The sequence below is a fragment of the Hordeum vulgare genome, chromosome 7H (assembly GCF_904849725.1).
Source record: "Hordeum vulgare subsp. vulgare chromosome 7H, MorexV3_pseudomolecules_assembly, whole genome shotgun sequence".
Classification (NCBI taxonomy): Eukaryota; Viridiplantae; Streptophyta; class Magnoliopsida; order Poales; family Poaceae; genus Hordeum; species Hordeum vulgare.
The window spans coordinates 106,248,556-106,270,912 of record NC_058524.1 but is presented as its reverse complement, the minus strand read 5'-3'; the positions used below and the strand labels follow the sequence as shown (position 1 = coordinate 106,270,912).

The 22,357-nt window shown below is 40.4% G+C and overlaps 1 protein-coding gene across 1 annotated transcript; it reads left to right on the top strand.

Moving 5' to 3' along the window:
• Positions 1 to 20,685: 20,685 nt before the first annotated feature.
• On the top strand, positions 20,686 to 22,042 carry LOC123411061 (nucleolar protein dao-5-like). The gene has a single exon (XM_045103983.1). It carries the CDS (start codon positions 20,742 to 20,744, stop codon positions 21,708 to 21,710), a length of 969 nt encoding a protein of 322 aa, XP_044959918.1. The 5' UTR covers positions 20,686 to 20,741; the 3' UTR covers positions 21,711 to 22,042.
• Positions 22,043 to 22,357: the final 315 nt, after the last annotated feature.

The following is a 22,357-nucleotide window of genomic DNA, read 5'->3' as shown; positions in this document are numbered from 1 at the left end:
AGGATGATATTTAAACCACTTCTCTTTGGGGAGATCAATATGAGCAGCAAAGGATTCACACAATGAAGCTACTATCTCAGAGTCAAGTCCATACTTAGCGCTAAAGTCACAAAAAGTATTTGTCTCAACAAAGGATTTAACGCAACCAAAAGTGAAATTCATACCTGACTCCTTACCTTCTTCAAGCTCCCAATCTTCAGAGTTGCGTTTAATTCTATCCAATAAATTCCATTTGAAGTCAATATCTCTCTTCATAAAAGAACCGGTACAAGAAGCGTCAAGCATGGTGCGATCATCATGAGAAAGCCGAGCATAGAAGTTCTGAATGATAATTTCTCTCGAGAGCTCATGATTGGGGCATGAATATAACATTGATTTAAGCCTCCCCCAAGCTTGAGCGATGCTTTATCTGTCACGAAGCCAAAAATTGTATATATAGTTTCGATCACGATGTACTAAATGCATAGGATAAAACTTTTGATGAAATTCCAATTTCAACCGATTGTAGTCCCATGATCGAGTATCATCACATAGCCTATACCATGTCAATGCCTTATCCTTCAAAGATAAAGGAAAGACCTTCTTCTTGACCTCATCCTCGGGCACACCTGCAAGCTTAAATAAACCACAAACTTCAACTACATAGATTAGATGTAAGTCTGGATGTGATATTCCATCTCCTGTAAAAGAATTAGCCAGCAGTTTCTCAAGTATACCCGAAGGAAATTAAAAGCAAATATTTTTAGTAGGTGCAGCAGGTTGAGGAGCAACCATTCATGCTTCCATTCGAGGTGAAGATACCCCGAACAATCCCCTCAAAGGATTAGTATCCATATTGACAAGTGACGGTAAATTTCAGCACACTAAATGAATGTTTCCTTACCAAGTTCCACTTACCAAAGGCGCTTCACTCCCGGGCAACGGCGCCAGAAAAGAGTCTTGATGACCCACAAGTATAGGGGATCAATCGTAGTCCTTTCGATAAGTAAGAGTGTCGAACCCAACGAGCAGCAGAAGGATCTGACAAGTGGTTTTCAGCAAGGAAATATCTGCAAGCACTGAAATTGTCAGTAACAAGTGATTGTGTGGTGAGATGATTCGTAGCGAGCAACAAGTAACAAAAGTAGCAACGGTGCAGCAAAGTGTCCCAATCCCTTTTGTAGCAAGGGACAAGCCTGGACAAAGTCTTATAGGAGGAAAAACGCTCCCGAGGACACACGGAAATTTCTGTCATGCTAGTTTCATCATGTTCATATGATTCGCGTTCGTTACTTTGATAGTTTGATATGTGGGTAGACCGGTGCTTGGGTACTTCCCTTACTTGGACAAACATCCCACTTATGATTAACCCCTCTCGCAAGCATCCGCAACTACGAAAGAAGAATTAAGACAAAGTCTAACCATAGCATTAAACTAGTGGATGCAAATCAGCCCCTTACGAAGTAACGCATAAACTAGGGTTTAAGCTTCTGTCACTCTAGCAACCCATCATCTACTTACTACTTCCTAATGCCTTCCTCTAGGCCCAAATAATGGTGAAATGGTATGTAGTCGGCGTTCACATAACACCACTAGAGGAGAAACAACATACAACATATCAAAATACCGAACGAATACCAATTCCACATGACTATTATTAGCATGACTTATCCCTTATCCTGAGGAACAAAAGTAACTACTCACAAAGCATAATCATAATCATGATCAGAGGTGTAATGAGTAGCTTCAAGGATCTGAACATAAACTCTTCCACCAAGTAATCCAACTAGCATCAGCTACAAAGAGTAATCAACACTACTAGCAACCTTACAAGTACCAATCGGAGTCGCGAGACGGAGACTGGTTACAAGAGATGAACTAGGGTTCGGAGATGAGATGGTGCTGATGAAGATGTTGATGGTGACGAGTCCTCTCCGATGAGAGGAGTGTTGGTGATGACGATGGCGACGATTTCCCCCTCCGAGAGGGAAGTTTCCCCGGCAGGATCGTCCTGCCGGAGCTCTAGATTGGTTCTGCTCAAGTTCCGCCTCGTGGCGGCGGCGAAACCACGAAAAAGCTCCCGTCTTATTTTTTTTTCTGGACGAAACCCTCCATATAGCAAAAGAGGGGGGCAAGTGGTCCAGCATGGTGCCCACAAGCCCCCATGGCGCGGCCTGGGGGGTGGCCGCGCCGTGCAGGCTTGTGGCCACCCCCTGGCACCCCTCTGGTGCTTCTTCGGCCCAGTATTCTTTATATATTGGGAAAAAATATCCGTTGATTTTCACGGCGTTTGGAGTTGCGCAGAATAGGTAACTCAACTTTGCTCCACTTTCAGGCCAGAATTCCAGTTGCCGGTATCCTCCCTCTTCATGTAAACCTTGCAAAATAAGAGAGAAAAGGCATAAGAATAGTACCCTGAAGTGAAATAACAGCCAAAGAAGCAATAAATATCAACATGAAAACATGATGCAAAATGGACGTATCAAACATCGCATCCAGACTTGCATCTAATCTATGTAGATGAAGTTTGTGGTTTATTTAAGCTTGCAGGTTTGCCAGAGGATGAGGTCAAGAAGAAGGTCTTTCCCTTATCTTTGAGGGATAAGGCGTTGACATGGTATAGGCTATGTGATGATACTGGATCATGGAACTACAATCGGTTGAAATTGGAATTTCATCAAAAGTTTTATCCTATGCATCTAGTACATCATGATCAGAATTATATTTATAATTTTTGGCCTCGTGACAGAGAACGCATCGCTCAAGCTTGGGGGAGGCTTAAATCAATGTTATATTCATGCCCGAACCATGAGCTCTCGAGAGAAATTATCATTCAGAACTTCTATGCTCGGCTTTCTCATGATGATCGCACCATGCTTGACGCTTCTTGTACCGGTTCTTTTATGAAGAGAGATATTTACTTCAGATGGAATTTATTGGAAACAACTAAACGCAACTCTGAAGATTGGGAGCTTGATGAAGGTAAGGAGTCAGGTATGAATTTCAAGTTTGATTGCATTAAATCCTTTGTTGAAACAAATACTTTTTGTGATTTTAGCGCTAAGTATGGACTTGACTGTGAGATAGTAGCTTCATTGTGTGAATCATTTTCTGCTCATATTGATCTCCCCAAAGAGAAGTGGTTTAAATATCATCCTCCCTTATAAGTCAATGTAGTTAAACCTAATCCAGTTGAAGAGAAAGTCATTGCCTATAATGATCCTATTGCTCCCAGTGCTTACATTCAAAAACCACCTTTCCCTGTTAGGATAAAGGATCATTCTAAAGCTTCGACTGTGATACGTAGGGGCTACATTAGAACACCTACACCCCCTGAGCGAATTAGATTTGAACCTAGCATTGCTATTATCAAAGATCTCCTGTCCAACAATGTTGATGGCCATGATATTCACTTCTGTGAAGATGCTGCTAGAATTGCTAAACCACATGCTAGAGACAAACATAGGCCTGTTGTTGGCATGTCTATTGTTTCCGTTAAGATAGGAGATCATTGTTATCATGGTTTATGTGACGTGGGTGCTAGAGTTAGTGCAATACCTCAATCCTTATATGATGAAATTAAATATGAGATTGCACCTCTCGAGATAGAACCCATTGATGTCATTATTCAGCTTGCCAATAGAGATACTATCTGCCCTGTGGGAATTGTTAGGGATGTTGAAGTCTTGTGTGGTAAAACGAAGTATCCTGCTGATTTCCTCGTTCTTGCTACAACACAAGATAGCTTTTGTCCCATCATATTTGGCAGACCTTTTCTCAATACTGTCAATGCTCATATTGACTGTGAGAAGCAAACTGTCACTGTTGGCTTTGAAGGTGTGTCACACGAGTTCAATTTCTCCAAGTTTGGTAGACAACCTCATGAAAAAGAGTTGCCTAGTAAGGATGAAACTATTGCCTTAGTTTCTATTTTCATGCCTCCTACTGATCCCTTAGAGCAATACTTGCTTGAGCATGAAAATGATATGCATATGGATAAAAGGGATGAGATAGATAGAGTTGTCTTAGAACAATATCCTATCCTTAAGAATAATTTGCCTGTTGAACTGCTTGGGGATCCACCCCCACCAAAGGGTGATCCTGTGTTCGAGCTTAAACAGTTGCCAGATACTCTTAAGTATGCTTATCTTGATGAGAAAGAGATATATACTGTTATTATTAGTGCTAGCCTCTCAGAGCATGAAGAAAAGAAGTTACTAAAAACTTTGAGGAAGCACCGTGCCGCTATTGGATATACTCTTGATGATCTTAAGGGCATTAGTCCCACTCTATGCCAGCACAAGATTAAAACCGATCTTGATTCCAAACCAGTTGCTGATCATCAACGGAGATTAAATCCTAAGATGAAAGAGGTAGTAAGAAAAGAATTACTAAAGCTCCTGGAAGCGGGTATTATCTATCATGTTGCTCATAGTGATTGGGTAAGTCCGGTGCATTGCGTCCCTAAGAAGGGAGGCATTACCGTTGTCCCTAATGATAAGGATGAATTGATCCCACAGAGGATTATTACTGGCTATAGGATGGTGATCGATTTTAGGAAATTGAATAAGGCCACTAGGAAATATCATTACCCTTTGCCTTTTATCGACCAAATGCTAGAAAGATTGTCTAAACACACACACTTCTACTTTTTAGATGGTTACTCTGGTTTCTCCCAAATACTTGTTGCACAAGCTGATCAGGAGAAAACCACTTTCACGTGCCCTTTCGGTGCCTTTGCTTATAGACGTATGCCTTTTGGCTTATGTAATGCACCTGCTACCTTTCAAAGATGTATGATGGCTATATTCTCTGACTTTTGTGAAAAGATTGTTGAGGTTTTCATGGATGACTTCTCCGTTTACGGGTCTTCTTTTGATGATTGCCTCAGCAACCTTGATCGAGTCTTGCAGAGATGTAAAGACACCAATCTTGTCTTGAATTGGGAGAAGTGCCACTTTATGGTTAACGAAGGCATCGTCTTAGGACATAAAATTTCTGAAAGAGGTATTGAAGTCGATAAGGCTAAGGTTGATGCAATCGATAAAATGCCATACCCCACAGATATCAAAGGTATAAGAAGTTTCCTTGGTCATGTTGGTTTCTATATAAGGTTTATTAAAGAATTCTCTAAGATTTCTAGGCCTCTTACCAATCTCTTGCAAAAGGATATTCCTTTTGTTTTTGACGATGATTGTGAGAAAGCCTTCGAAATAATTAAGAAGGCTTTGATAACTGCACCTATTGTTCAACCACCTGATTGGAACTTACCTTTTGAAATCATGTGTGATGCCAGTGATTATGCTGTTGGTGTTGTCCTAGGGCAAAGAGTTGATAAGAAGTTGAATGTTATTCACTATGCTAGTAACACTCTAGATAGTGCCCAAAGAAACTATGCTACTACGGAAAAGGAATTTTTAGCAGTCGTGTTTGCATGTGAAAAGTTCAGGTCTTACATAGTTGATTCCAAAGTCACTATTCACACTGATCATGCTGCTATGAAGTACCTCATGGAGAAGAAAGACGCTAAACCTAGAGTTATCAAATGGGTTCTCTTGCTACAAGAGTTTCATTTGCATGTTGTTGACAGGAAGGGTGCTGATAACCCAGTAGCAGATAACTTGTCTAGGTTGGAGAATGTTCTTGATGACCCACAACCTATTGATGATAGCTTTCTTGATGAGCAACTGAATGTCAACAATGCTTCACGTAGTACACCGTGGTATGCTGATTATGCAAACTATATTGTTGCCAAATATATACCACCTAGTTTCACATACCAGCAAAAGAAGAAATTCTTCTTTGACTTGAGACATTACTTTTGGGATGATCCTCACCTTTATAAGGAAGGATTAGATGGTGTTATTAGGCGTTGTGTACCTAAACACGAACAGGGACAGATCCTACAGAAGTGTCACTCCTAGGCCTACGGAGGACACCATGCGGGAGATAGAATTGCACACAAGGTATTGCAATCAGGTTTCTATTGGCCCACTCTCTTCAAGGATGCCCGTAAGTTTGTCTTGTCTTGTGACGAATGTCAAAGAATAGGTAATATCAGAAAACGTCAAGAAATGCCTATGAACTATTCACTTGTTATTGAACCATTTGATGTTTGGAGCTTTGATTATATGGGACTAAGTGGGTATACGCATATCCTAGTTGTTGTTGATTACGTCACTAAGTGGGTAGAAGTTATCCCAACTAGTAGTGTTGATCACAACACCTCTATCAGGATGCTTAAAGAAGTTATTTTCCCTAGATTTGGAGTCCCTAGATATCTAATGACCAACGGTGGTTCACATTTCATTCATGGTGCTTTCTGTAAAACGCTTGCTAAGTATGATGTCAACCATAGAATTGTGTCTCCCTATCACCCTCAGTCCAGTGGTCAAGTAGAGCTAAGCAATAGAGAGATTAAACTAATTCTGCAAAAGACTGTCAACAGGTCTAGAAATAATTGGTTTAAGAAGCTCGATGATGCACTGTGGGCTTAAAGAACTGCCTATAAGAATCCCATGGGCATGTCCCCGTACAAAATGGTGTATGATAAAGCATGTCATTTACCTCTTGAGCTAGAGCAGCAAGCTTATTGGGCAATCAAAGAGCTCAACTTTGATTTCAAACTTGCTGGTGAGAAGAGGTTATTTGATATTAGATCGCTTGATGAGTGGAGAACTCAGGCATATGAGAATGCCAAGTTGTTCAAAGAAAAGGTTAAGAGGTGGCATGATAAAAGGATACAAAAGCGTGAGTTCAATGTAGGTGATTATGTCTTGCTATATAATTCTCGTTTAAGATTTTTTGCAGGCAAGCTTCTCTCTTAATGGGAAGGTCCTTACATTGTTGAGTAAGTATATCGTTCCGGTGCTATCAAGATCAACAACACGGAAGATAATTGTCCGAGAGTGGTAAATGGGCAGAGAATCAAGCATTATATCTCAGGTACTCCCATAAATGTTGAAAGCAATATTATCAATACCATAACTCTCGAGGAGTACCTAAGGGATATTTATGAGCCTGTTTCAGACTCCAAAAACGAAGAGGTATGTGATTCGGTACGTAAACAGACTCCAAAACGTTTCTAGTAGGATTTTTCCTCCGTTTTGGAATTTTTGAAAAAATAGAAAAATTTGAAGTAGTCCGGAAAGCGCACGAGGAGGCGACAAGCCTGCCAGGCGCGGGCCACCCCCCTGGCCACGCCTGGGGGGCTTGTGGCCACCTCGTGTGCCTCCCGGACTCTGTTTTCTTGCAGAGTACTCCTTCTGGTCTGGAAAAAATCATTATATATTCTCCCGTAAGGTCTGACCCTCGTATCACGCAAATTTCCTCTGTTTTCGTTTCGAGCCTCTTTCTGCTGTAGATCTAGATCGCTATGGCGTCCCCAAAAGCTCCGAAGGACAAGATCTTCGAGAAGGTCATCAATCCCTACCTCGCGGGAGTGCTGCAACACCCTCAATCTATCGAGATGCGTGAGGGGATGTTGCACATCCGTGATGTTGAGGGGCCCAAGAAGACCAGAAGCGTGGAGGCGAGGCTCGAAGCAATGGAGCAACAAGTCTTCAAGTGCCAAGGGATGGTGGAGCGTGGACTCAACGCCAACCACATGATGATGACGGAGTTCACCAACAAGCACAAGATCGATGCCAATGACATCGGGAAGCACCTGTCCAGGCTCTATGACAGAATTGATCACCTCCAAGCCCAGATCTATGACCTGCAGAACCAAAACTATGAGTATGAGTATATATTTAAATCAATACAGTTGGCTGCATATTTGAGGATTCTGGAGACTCGGTCATCTTTCCATGATGGATCACATATGCCTTGGAAGACGGAGGATCAAATCCATGTTGCAACAACTCCACCACCATCACCTCCAAAGGAAGACAACTGAGCATGGGTATGGGCAGTCCCCTTGGCTTGTGCCAAGCTTGGGGGAGTTGCCCCGGTATCGTATCACCATCACATCTTTTGCCTTTACCTTTCTTTTAGTTTGTTCCTTTTAAGTTTTCTCTTTCTCTAGTAGAATAAAGTTCTTAGTGTTTTAGGCTTGAGTTTTGCTTTGTGTCACCCCCGATATATTCGAGTTCGTGAGTCGTATAATAAAGAGTGTCTTAGTTAAGGCCCTTGCCTCATGCCATGATCAAGAGAATGAGAAAAGAACAAAAGCATGAAAGATCATGCAATGATCTTATGGGAAGTGATGGCTTCACATATAAAAAGAATGATGATTGAAACTTGTTGAGGGTAGACAAACGTAGACCTTGGTCATTGTTGCAATTAATAGGAAGTGGTAAAGAAGGAGAGGTTCACATATAAATATATAATCTTTGACACCATCTATGATTGTGAACACTCACTAAACTATTGCATGCTTAGAAGTAGATGTTGGACAAGGAAGAAAACATAATGAATTGTGTTTGCTTGGTTCCAAACAATGTTATATGACTAGAGATCCCTTAGCATGTGACGATTCCTTCCACCTCATATTACCCAAACCTCCCGCACTAAGTAGAGATACTACTTGTGCATCCATAAACCTTCAACCCAGTTTTGCCATGAGAGTCCACCATACCTACATATGGATTGAATAAGATCCCTCAAGTAAGTTGTCATTGGTGCAAGCAATAAAAATTGCTCCCTAATATGTATGATCTATTAGTGTGTGGAAAATAAGCTTTGTACGAACCTGTGATGAGGAAGACATAAAAAACGACGGACTGCATAATAAAGTTCTTTATCACAAGAGGCAATATAAAGTGACCTTCCTCCACACTAAGAGGACACACATCCAAACCTCAAAAGCGCATGACAACCCCTCCTTCCCTTTGCGAAGGGCCTATCTTGTACCTTTACTTTTTGGACCTTGAAAGAGTCATGGTGATCTTCACCAATTCCTTATTTCGCCTTTGTCTTGGCTAACGTCATTTGCTAGGGAAATATCTATATTCATATGCCAACTTGGAAGTAATTATTCATGAATTATTATTGTTGACATTACCCTTGAGGTAAATGGTTGCGAGGCGAAACTATAAGCCCCTATCTTTCTCTGTGTCTAGCTGAAACTTTGATCTCATGAGTACCACATGAGTTTTAGCAATTGTAGAGAACGAAAAGATGATTGAGTATGTGGATTTGCTTTACAAGCTCTTATTTGACTCTTTCCGATGTTGTGATAAATTGCAATTGCTTCAATGACTAAAGGCTATCGGTTGTTAATTCTCGGTAAGGTTCTTGATCCATACTTTACTTTGTGAAGGAATTGTCACGTTAGCATAAGAGTTGATCTGATGGTATTGCTGTTCTGATCATGATCATGATGCCTACATGTTCGTATCTTGTTTTTTGACACCTCTCTGTTGGAAATATGCCCTAGAGGCAATGATAAATAGTTATTATTATATTTCCTGTTTAAAGATAACCATTTATTATCCATGCTATAATTGCATTGAATGAAAACATAGATACATGTGTGGATAAATAGACACAACAATGTCCCTAGCAAGCCTCTAGTTGGCTAGCCAGTTGATCAAGGATAGTCAAGGTTTTCTAACTATGTGCAAAGTGTTGTTGCTTGATGACTGGATCACATCATTAGGAGAATCATGTGATGGACTAGACCCAAACTATGAACGTAGCATGTTGATCGTGTCATTTTATTGCTATTGTTTTCTGCGTGTCAAGTATTTGTTCCTATGACCATGAGATCATATAACCCACTGGCACCGAAGGGATGCCTTGTGTGTATCAAACGTCACAACGTAACTGGGTGACTATAAAGGTGCTCTACAGGTATCTCTGAAGGTGTCCGTTGGGTTAGTATGGATCAACACTGGGATTTGTCACTCCATGTGACGGAGAGGTATCTCGGGGCCCTCTCGGTAATATAACATCACACACAAGCCTTGCAAGCAATGTGACTAAGTGTAAGTCACGGGATCTTTTATTACGGAACGAGAAAAGAGACTTGTCGGTAACAAGATTGAAATAGGTATGCGGATACCGACGATCGAATCTCGGGCAAGTAACATACCGAAGGACAAAGGGAATGACATACGGGATTGCCTGAATCCTTCACACTGAGGTTCAACCGATAAGTTATTCGGAAAATATGTAGGATCCAATATGGGCATCCAGGTCCCGCTATTGGATATTGACCGAGGAGTACCTTGGGGCATGTCTGCATAGTTCTCGAACCCGCAGGGTCTGCACACTTAAGGTTCGGCGATGTTTTAGTATAGTTGAGTTATATGTGTGGTTACCGAATGTTGTTCGGAGTCCCGGATGAGATCACGGACGTCACGAGGGTTTCCGTAATGGTTTGGAGACGAAGATTGATATATAGGATGACCTCATTTGATTACCGGAAAGTTTTCGGCCATTACCGGGAATGTACCGGGAGTGACGAATGGGTTCGGGATGTTCACCGGGGGGCAGCCCACCCGGGGGAAGCCCGTAGGCCTTAGGGGTGCCGGACTATCCCTTAGTGGGCTGGTGGGACAGCCCAAGAGGCCCTATGCGCACGAGACAAGAAATCAAAGGAAAAAGAAAAGAAAAAAGAGGTGGGAAGGAAGGGAAGGACTCCACCTTCCAATCCTAGTTGGACTAGGATTGGAGGTGGACTCCTCCACCTCCTTGGCCGACGGGCTCTTGGGGTCTTGGACCCCAAGGAAATTCTCCCCACACCTCCTCCTATATATAGTGAAGGTCTAGGGTTGATTTGAGACAACTTTGCCACAGCAGCCCGACCACAAAACATCACGGTTTTTCCTCTACATCGTATTTCTACGGAGCTCGGGCGGAGCCCTGCAGGAGTAGATCCTTCACCACCACCGGAGCGTCGTCACGCTGCCGGAGAACTCATCTACTTCTCCGCCTTGCTTGCTAGATCAAGAAGGCCGAGATCATCATCGAGCTGAACGTGTGCTGAACGCGGAGGTGTCGTCCGTTCGGCACTAGATCGGAGCGGATCGTGGGATGGATCGCGGGACGGTTCGTGGGATGGTTCGCGGGGCGGATCCAGGGACGTGAGGACGTTCCACTACATCAACCGTGTTTCTTAACGCTTCCTGATGTGCGATCTACAAGGGTACGTAGATCCAAATCTCCTCTCGTAGATGGACATCACCATGATAGGTCTTCGTGCGCATAGGAAAAATTTTGTTTCCCATGCGACGTTCCCCAACACTCTCTCCCTAAACATGTGGGCATATTTATTGATATTGGCTTTCGCTTGAGGACAAGCGAGGTCTAAGCTTGGGGGAGTTGATATGTCCATTTTGCATCATGCTTTCATGTTGATATTTATCGCTTTTTGGGCTGTTATTACACTTCACGGTACAATACTTATGACTTTTCTCTCTTATTTTGCAAGGTTTACATGAAGAGGGAGAATGCCGGCAGCTGGAATTCTGGCCTGAAAAAGGAGCAAGTTTGAGATACCTATTCTGCGCAACTCCAAAAGCCGTGAAAATCAACGAGGATTTTTTTGGGGATTTATAAAAAATATTGGGTCGAAGAAGTACCAGAGGGGCCCAGCAGGAGGCCACAAGCCTGCTAGGCGCGGGCCCCCCTGGCCGCACCTAGGGGGCTTGTGGGCTCCCACTTGGCCCTCTAGCTCCCCCTTTTTGCTACATGAAGGGTTTTGATCCAGAAAAAATCAGGAGGAGGCTTTTCGGAGGATTCGCCGCTGCCACGAGGCGGAACTTGAGCAGAACCAATCTAGAGCTCCAGCAGGACGATCCTGCCACGGAAACTTCCCTCCCGGTGGGGGAAATCGTCGCCATCGTCATCACCAACAGTCCTCTCATTGGAGGGGACTCATCACCATCAACATCTTCATCAGCACCATCTCATCTTCAAACCCTAGTTCATCTCTTGTAACCAATCTCCGTCTCGCGACTCCGATTGGTACTTGTAAGGTTGCTAGTAGTGTTAATTACTCTTTGTAGTTGATGCTAGTTGGATTACTTGGTGGAAGATTATATGTTCAGATCCTTGATGCTATTCATTACCTCTCTGGTCATGAATATGATTATGCTTTGTGAGTAGTTACTTTTTTCCTGAGGACATGGGATAAGTCTTGCTATAAGTACTCATGTGAATTTGGTATTCGTTCGATAATTTGATGTGTTGTATGTTGTTTTTCCTCTAGTGGTGTTATGTGAACGTCGACTACATAACACTTCACCATTATTTGGGCCTAGAGGAAGGCATTGGGAAGTAGTAAGTAGATGATGGGTTGCTAGAGTGACAGAAGCTTAAACCCTAGTTTATGCGTTGCTTCGTAAGGGGCTGATTTGGATCCACTAGTTTAATGTTATGGTTAGACTTTGTCTTAGTTCTTCTTTCGTAGTTGCGAATGCTTGCGAGAGGGGTTAATCATAAGTGGGATGCTTGTCCAAGTAAGCGCAGTACCCAAGCGCCGGTCCACCCACATATCAAACTATCAAAGTAGCGAACGCGATCATATGAACATGATGAAAACTATCTTGACAGAAATTATCATGTGTCCTTGGGAGCGTTTTACCTCCTATAAGACTTTTTCCAGGCTTGTCCCTTGCTACAAAAGGGATTGGGCCACTTTGCTGCATCGTTGTTACTTCTGTTACTTGCTACTTGCTACGAATCATCTCACCACACAAGTACTTGTTACTGGTAATTCAGTGCTTGCAGATATTACCTTGCTGAAAACCACTTGTCAGATCCTTTTGTTCCTCGTTGGGTTCGACACTCTTACTTATCGAAAGGACTACGATAGATCCCCTATACTTGTGGGTCATCAGTGAGGCGGTGGGTGGCGGCACCGATGTGGGGAAGGGATTGGATCGGGGAGCTGGAGAGGAAGGATCTCGGGAGGAAGGGAGGAAGGCGAAGAGAGGAAGAAAGGAGGCGGGGGGTGGATGAAAAATGCGAGGGGGACAAAGTTAGGGTTTCATCTACAAAGTAGAGGGATGTCTTTGGATCCGGGATCATCCAACGGTCCTTGCTGCATGATTCGCGTGAGATCCTCATTGACCAATGAGAACGGAGTAAACACTATGAATACGCTATGACCATCTAAATTGGTCGTAATTAACTGAAAATAAGTTTTTTTCATAAGAAAAACATTTTCTATTTTTGAGTGACAAAGATGGTTTTTTGTGAAGGACCTTGTTTACACCTGATTTTGGCATGGAAGAAACACATTATTAAGATGGATTCAAATGAAGAAGTTTTCATTTTTTTGCACGAAAAATTCATTTTCCATTTTTCGAGTGCTCACAATGAGTTTTATTGTGAAGTACCTACCATATATTTGTTACAAAATTAGATCAAATCATTTTTATAAAATACTAGGCCATATTTAATGTACAATTGACCAAATGGTTTGGTGTGAAAAGATTTTATCCACCTCTCGTGAAAAAGACAAAAATTCTGCAGATTCAACTCGAAGCGGGTCAAATTTGAACTGCAGCTACATTATTGTTTTCTCTTTATTTTTGGAAAATTTTAGGTACAAAAGTATCAATTTAATCAGAGAAACACCAAAAGTTTTCCAAGATTCAACCACTAGATAGGAATGCTCATGCCCGCCATTTTGACCGCATTTTGAAATGGGCATGAAAAATTCAAAAAACAATCAAAAAATGGAAAACTTTCGCATTGTGTCATTATATGTGAAAAAGTTACAAGGTAAAACAATAAACTTTTAATATGACAATTATTTTTAAAAAATATTCTCAGAAATGAGTTATTATGTGTGAAGATTCATGGCTTTCAAGCCAAATGATCAATCTTATGGCCACATTCATGGTATAGTTTGTTTTTATTTTCTTTGGACGAAAAAATCATTTTCCATTTTTCGAGTGCCCAAAATGAGTTTTTTTGTGAAGGACCTACCATATATTTGGTTTAAAATTGGACCAAATAATTTTTCTAAAATACTAAGTCATATTTAATGTACAATTGATCAAATGGTTGGGTGTCAAAAGCTTTCATCCACCTCTCGTGAAAAAGACAAAATTTTGTCGATTCAGTTGGAAGCGGATCAAATTTGCACTGCACCTGCATTATAGTTTACTTTTATTTTTTTCAAAAATCATTTATAGGTACAAAAGTATCTATTTAATAAGAGAAAAACCAAAATGTTTCCAAGATTCAACCACTAGCTAGGAACGGTCATGCCCGTCGTTTTGACCGTATTTTGAAATGGGCATGAAAAATTCAAAAAAAATCATAAAAATGGAAAACCTTCGCACTATGTCATTATATGTGACAAAGTTACCAAGTAAAATAATAAACTTGTAATATGACAATTATTTTAAAAAAGTGTTCTCAGAAATGAGCTATGATGTGTGAAGATTCATGGCTTTCAAGCCAAATGATCAATCTTATTGTCACATTCATGGCAATAGTTTGTTCAAATGATCTAATATTGTGCATAAGGGTGTGTATTGGAATGACAAACAATGTTGCCTAAGGAAGGTTTCATTTTCTTTGGACAAAAAATCCATTTTTCATTTTTCAAGTGTCCAAAATTATTATTTTGTGAAGGATCTGCCATATATTTGTTACAAAATTGGACCAAACCAATTTTCTAAAATACTAGGCCACATTTAATGTACAATTCACCAAATGGTTGGGTGTCAAAAGCTTTGATCCACCTCTCATGAAAAAGACAAATTTTCGTCGAATCAGCTAGAAGCGGGTCAAATTTGAACTGCAGCTGCCTCATAGTTTTGATTTTTTTCCCAAAAATTATTTTTAGGTACACAAGTATCTATTTAATCAGAGAAACATCAAAAGTTTTCCAAGATTTAACCACTAGGTAGGAATGGTCATACCCGTCGTTTTCACCGCATTTTGAAATGGACATTAAAAATTCAAAATAAAATCAAAAAAGTTGAAAACCTTTGCATTGTGTCATTATATGTGACAGGGTTACTAGGTAAAATAATAAACTTGTAATACGACAATTATTTTCAAAAATATTTTCAGAAATGGGCTATCATGTGTGAAGACTCATGGGTTTCAAGCCAAATGATCAATTTATGGCCACATTCATAGCATAGTTTGTTCAAATGATCTAATATTATGCATAAGGGTGCGTATTGAAATGGCAAACAATGTTGCCTAAGGAAGTTTTCATTTTCTTTGGACGAAAAATTCATTTTCCATTTTTTGATTACCCAAAATGAGTTTTTTTGTGAAATACCTACCATATATTTGTTGCAAAATTGGACCAAATTATTATTTTTAAATACTAGGACATATTTAATGTGCAATTGACCAAATGTTTGGGTGTCAAAATCTTTTATCCACCTCTCGTGAAAAAGATAAAGTTTCGTCAATTCTGTTGGAAGCGGGTCAAATTTGGAATGCAGTTGTCTTATAATTTGCTCTTCATTTTTCCAAAAATCATTTTTAGGTACAAAAGTATTTATTTAATGAGAGAAACACCAAAAGTTTTTCAAGATTCAACCACTAGGTAGGAACGGTCATATCCGCCGTTTTGACCACATTTTCAAATGGCCATGAAAAAAAAACATTTGTACTGTGTCATTATATGTGACAAATTTACGAGGAAAAATAATAAACTTGTAATACATAAATTATTTTTAAACAATGTTCTCAGAAATGGGTTATCGTGTGTGAAGATTCATGGTTTTCAAGCCAAATGATCAATCTTATGACGGCATTCATGACGTATTTTATTGAAATGATCTAATATTAGGCACAAGGGTGCATATTGGAATGGCAAACAATGTTGATTAAGGAAGTTTTCATTTTCCTTGTATGTAAAAATCATTTTCCATTTTTTAAGTGTCCAAAATGAGTTTTTTTGAAGGACCTACCATATATTTGTTTTAAAATTGTACGAAATCATTTTTCTAAAATTTTAGGACATATTTAATGTACAATTGACAAAATGGTTGGGTGTTTAAAACTTTTATCCACCTCTCGTGAAAAAGACAAATTTATGTCGATTCACTCAAAGCAGATTAAATTTGAACTGCAACTGCATTATAATTTGCTCTTTATTTTTCCCAAAAATTATTTATAGGTACATAAGTATCTATTTAATCAGAAATACATGGTGTGGTGGCTTGACATCGAGGTTTGGATGGTGGTCGAGGCCTCAACTATAGAGCGCGTAAACTTGCATGCCAGTCGCATGGTCACCGCCTGATCGTTGCGTTCCCACACGTTCTGGGTGGAATAGGCATGTGTGGTGGGTTAGACAAACCCTCGGTAGGTGTTAGGAAGAAGAATACAATAGAAGAATCTCACGAGGAGACTGAATTAAGATCAAACATGAATTAGCAGCCAAGTATTTGATTAGCGGTGTGGATAATGCACATAGACAATGGGCCTAAATTTTGGCTGAGAATGATCATCTACTAAGGAGACTCTCTTGGAATTTTTTTTGCTCAAATGGATGAACCTAAGTGGCACTTGCTTTGGAAAGTACCACACTATGCAGAAATATGGATGTTGAAGTTGGGATCAAATGAATGAATGGATTAAGCTAAAATTTGGTGTATGATGTTAATTTGAGCATATGAAGGCACTGTAAAAATATTATACCATTTGGACATGCCAAAGTGACACTTCCTTCACAATGTGTCAATCTGGACACAAAATGGTAATTGAAACTGGGCTCACATAGATAATTGGATTAAGCTGAAATTTGAAGGAGGGTGATAATTTGGGCACATTAAGGCACTGTAAAAATATCATAAAATTTGGATAAACAAAAATTATACTTCCTTCACAATGCTCTCTACTAAACAGAATATTGGAAAAAATATTGAGGGAAACTGGCTGAATTAAATGAGCTAAAATTTGATGGACTCAGGTTATATGGACAGTTTCATTCTGTGATAAATTTTCATCAACTATAAAGTAATATAAAATGTAGTTGCTTCACAAATTGAAAATATTACCAGAAACAAAGATTGGATGATGAGCTCACACATTTCCAAAATTTGTATTTTTTTCCAAAATAGTGAACTTTAGAATTCATGAAGAATTATTTAGTTTGTGAATATTTTTAAAACGTGAAAAACTCCATTATTAAAGGCTTCGTGAGATACATGCTATCATACATAGTCTTACTCCAAACATGCCACTCGTGCAGGCTACCAAACACGCTCACAACACTCTCAACACAACATGCCTTAGCATATATATAGAGCTATCAAACAACTCCACTTACATATACTCAGCATGTTTGCATTCAACATGTCCCAATGAAGAGCGACCATACTAGTGTGACAACGGCTATGAAACACATCCTTAATGGCGCTCTTTTATGCGAGTGATACATTAGAATTGGTGAAGTCGTTGGACCCGCGATGCTAATGTAAGCGTTTTTTTCTTTTTTTAATCCTTTTTTAGCCTTTCTTTTAGACGACCCTTCCTCTCTTTTAGCTTGTCTTTATCCTACCATCATGCGGTTGCGCGTAGCAATTTGTTGTGTTGTTGGTATCCTACAAAGACTTGTTGTGTTGGCAGCGTTGTTGGCTATAAATTTCATTATTGAATTGAGAATAATCGATGATGTTAGAAGCATCACCATCACCGTTTGTTACCTGCTAAGGGACTTTTTGATTCGCGAGATTTTAAAAATGCAGAAATAGGAAAAGTATAAGGTTGGAGTGGCGTGTCCATTTGAACCTTATGGGATTCACAAGGAGTATTCGATGTCACGAAAAAAACATAGAAATTATAAAAGTGGTAGGAATGGATGTCAGATTTCCTATGAAATGTAGTATAAAAAATTCCATAGGAAAAATCCTATGGGATCCAATCCAAAGAATCAGAAGACCAATTTAGAAAAAATTACTAAGGATTTCATTCCTCCAAATTTCCTATGAAATTCCTTTGAATCAAAGGAGTCCTTCTTTTTAGATATCTTATCATATATTTTTAACACAATATAGAGTATAGATGATGAGTTCATGTATACGCACATATATTCATCTATATAAACGCACGCATATACCCTATCCTGTCAACACTTTCGAGTGACTGAGTCGACACATCATCTTGAGTTTGATGAAGTCATCACAAATGTTTCCGTAGTCGACGGGTCTCTTAACACTGAACGCACATTGTTAAAAGGCCTGAAATAAACTTAAACCCTGGTAAGCCGGAGATACCATTGTCCTCCTAACTATCTAATTATTGGTTGGTTCGTATACCTTACCACATCTAATATGTGGTGCTTCTTGTCAAATCTGATCACAATTCGATGATGGATCTAGGAGGACTTTGAACATAAATCATCTTTAATTTTTTGAGGGATGAACATAAATCATGTTAAACTGGAAATGAGAAAATGTCATTTCAATGTTTGGGTTGGGCTGGATATAATACTGACACAGAGTGTTTTCTTTTTGAGGAAATAGCGACACGAAAATGACATTGGTTTTTTTGACAAACGGACATGGCCGGTAGAAACCAATAGAGAGAAAGGAAGCCCACCTCGGCCTTATAAGCCCAACTGTGTCTTGGCGAAATGATACCCGAAACCCCACCAATACCTTGCCAAACGGGCCGACCGGCCCGTCGTAAATGTGCCTAGCATGGCACGCCCCGCAGGGGAACATTTAGTAATGGGTTGTGTCGTGTCAGCTCATGTGTTGCGCCTCCATGTCCAGGCCCGACTTGGTTATTAAACGAGTCTGTTGGCCCATTTAGCATGCCGGGTTGCATAATTATAGTTGGATGGGCTTATTTTTAGACCTATTGGGATGTATATTAGGTATATATATTAAGAAAATCTAAAGATACATACAAATAATAAAACGGTCCATGTTGTGTTGGCCCGTGTGTCCAACCTTCAGGCCCAAGACATGTCGTGTGCCGTTTAGGTCGTGTGGAGCTCCTATATGCCGCTCGTTGCGGCAGGAAATGAGCTCGGGGATAGTGGGTTTCGAACACGCGACCTCGAAGTGTTTTCCCATCGAGCTAGCCACTGCGCCAGGCTTAAAGAAGTAAACAACAACGACCAATTTAAACACCGAGCGTCACTGGCCACCATCATCGTTGATTAGCTGTCCAAAATGTCAGCCCGGTGTATATGAACTATAATGCGCAAACGAGATTTTATTTTTGAAAAAAGTAAATCTTTTTTTAAAGATGGAAATTTTCTAATTTCTTTAGAAATTTATAAAAAGTAGAACATTTTTGTGAAATTCAAACATTTTTGGGAAAAGGAACAAATTTCAAAGGGAGATTTTTTTAAAAAAAATGCAAAGAAAAAATTGATAAAACAATAAAAAAGTTAATAGTCTATCTTTTTTATGAAAACACGAACAACCTTTGAAACTGAGAACATTTTTCTAATTGTGAATAAAATTATAAAATTATGAACATTTTCTGAATCTGCAAACAACTTTTGAAACTAAGAACATTTTTTGAACTGTGCACAAATTTTGAAAGATGAAAAAATTTCAAAATCATGAACAAAATTATAAAATTGTGAACATTTTTTGAAATATGAACAATTTTTGAAACATGAACAAATTTCAAATCCGTGAACGAAATGAAAAAATTGTGAACATTTTTCGAATTGTGAACAAATTTTGAAAACATGAATATATTTAAATTCATAAAAAAAATTATAAAATTTTGAACATTTTTTGAATCCGCAAAAAAAATGAAACCCTGAACATTTTTCGAATTGTGAACATTTTTAATTAAACAGCGAACATTTTTTGAAATATGAACAATTTTTGAAACATGAACAAATTTCAAATTCGTGAACGAAATGAAAAAATTGTGAACATTTTTCGAATTGTGAACAAATTTTGAAACTGTAAACAATTATCGATTTGTGAACAAATTTTGAAAACATGAATAAATTTAAATTCATAAATAAAATTATAAAATTTTGAACATTTTTTGAATCCGCAAAAAAAATGAAACCCTGAACATTTTTCGAATTGTGAACATATTTTGGAACTGTAAACATTTTCGAATTGTGAACAAATTTTGAAATATGAATAAATTTCAAGTTCATATTTTTGTTTACAAAATTGTGAATATTTTTCAAATCTTCGAACTATTTTTGAAACTGAAAACATTTTTCAAATTGTGTACAAAATTATAATATGATGAACATTTTTTGAATCTGCAAATTGTTTTTGAAACTGAGAACATTTTCGGAATTGTGAACAAATTTTGAAATATGAACCAAATTATAAAATTATGAAAAAAAAATCGTTAAACCGTGGATATTTTTTTGAAATATGGTTTTTTTAAGACACGAACAAACTTAAAATGATTTTCTAATTCTACACATATTTTAAATTTATAAAAAGTGAAATAGAAACAAAAGATAAAAAAGAAAGGGAAAAAATGAGAGAAAAGAAAAAAAGCAAATAGGAAAAACAGAAGAAATAAAAAAACCGTTACAGAAACTTTCTACAAGTTTTTCAAAACCAGAACAAACCGGCTGGGAACCTCTAAACGGTTCCCAAAACCGGAAGCGTTGTACTGTTAAATGGACCGAATGCTGAATCCCCTGTGCGAAAGTGGGACTCTCTGCGGTAGAATGCGGCAAATAGGGAATTCATAATCGTGCCGTTTCAGACCCATGACGGGCCGTGCTGGCGTGCTCACGGGCTGGTCTGGTTGGCCCGGCTCGTTTGCCCAGGTATGACCCAACCGTGTCCGGCGCCGCCACCCACCTCTTCCCCCTTCTCTCTCAAAAAAAAAAAAAAAAACCCACCTCTTCCGCCAAACGTTCAACCCTACCTTCTCCGACCATGGGCAAGAAGCGCGGCGAGAAGAGGTCGGCACCGCCGCCGCCACCGCCGGCTGCCTCATCTGAGGAGACCCACTCGGGCGCACACGAGTCTGAGGACGAAGAGACCATCGCCGTCTCTCGTACCCCTGCCCCCAAGAACCCGCCTCCGCCGCCGCAGAAGGGGAAGGAGTCCGAGGCCTCTGACGAGGATGAAGAGGAGGAGGAGGAGGAGCCATCCCACGCGGCCCCGACCACTGCCCCCAAGAAGGACCCTCCGGCGGCGCGACAGAGCGAGGACTCCGACAATTCCAACGACGACGAGGATGGGGGTTCCGGATCTGACAAAGATGCGCCGCCGCCGAAGCCATCTGTGAAGCAGCAGGCGAAGGGCCCGGAGGTCAAGGTGCCGCGCCTGGCTTTCCACCGCGTCTGGTCCACCAACGATGAGGTCCGTATCCTCAAGGCCCTCGCCGCTCACCAGAAGGAGCACGGCGTGCTGCCGCAGCCCGACGCCCTGGTCGAAGCCCTCGCCGGAAAGCTCGACAACCGTGCCTACAGCAGCAAGGAACTCCAGGGGAAGGTCAAAAGCCTCAAGCATCGGTATGTGTCAGCCGCCAAGAAGTACGAGCTCCCGACCAAAGAACACGACCGCCGGCTCTTCGACCTCTCCAAGACCGTCTGGGCCCGTGACAAATCCATGGCCCGCGCTGCTACCGCCCCTACTGCTGGTGCCACCGCCAAGGCGAACAACCACGAGCCGAAGGGATTTGATGAGATGTGTGAGTTGTACCCGTACCTCGCGGAGGAGGTGAGGAAGCTGGGGGCCCCGGGCATGTTCAAGCGGGAGTTTGGAAAGATGGACGACGACAAGGCACGCTTGCTGGACGAGAAGATCAAGAAGCAGAGGGTGGCCCAGATGAAGGTGGAGCTGCACCGCAGCGACCTTGCCAGGGAGGTGACAAAGGCGGTGATGGACCTGATCGACTGATGCGAGTCAGATGAGCTTACCTGAAACCGTATCGATGATTAACAACGCTAGGGTCCTAGATTCGGCAAACTTTGGAGTGTTGGTGGTAAGAATGTTTTTGCGGCAAGAGAGATCACTGATTCCATCGAATAGTGTGAGGTTAAGAGATCCTAGCTTAATGCGGTAGTTCAGTAAAGATGTTCTGCTCTTATTAGTTTTCATAGCTTGTTTGTACAGGATGTTCTTGGTCTTTTGAGTGCTTCAGACTTTGGGAGTGGATTAGGTGCGCTTTTGAATATTTCAGAGGTACAGACTGGAGCCGTGAGTCTGAAATCGATAATTGTTATGGATCACCGGGTTTTGTTTTGCATTGTGGTGGATTACTGCTGTTCTTGTTGATCTGCTAGTTTTTGTTTGTTCATTAATGGATCCCTATTTTCTTTGCATTGTGGTCAGAAACATCACACAATTCCAAAATTGATGACTGTTATAGATCCCCAGGCGTTATTTTGCATTGCAGTCGGTTTTGCTGACCTCGCTTATCTGCATTTTTTACTGTTTATAGTGTTATTTTTCATGGTTGTGGTCTCAGCCTAATTAAACTTTAGTTCTGTTAAACATGCAATGTCAGCAATACAGAGCTTGAAAAAACCTGTATTTTCTTGGCT

Excerpts from the sequence above, each read along its gene's own strand:
- LOC123411061 (XM_045103983.1), top strand. The coding sequence starts at position 20,742 with ATGGGCAAGAAGCGCGGCGAGAAGAGGTCGGCACCGCCGCCGCCACCG.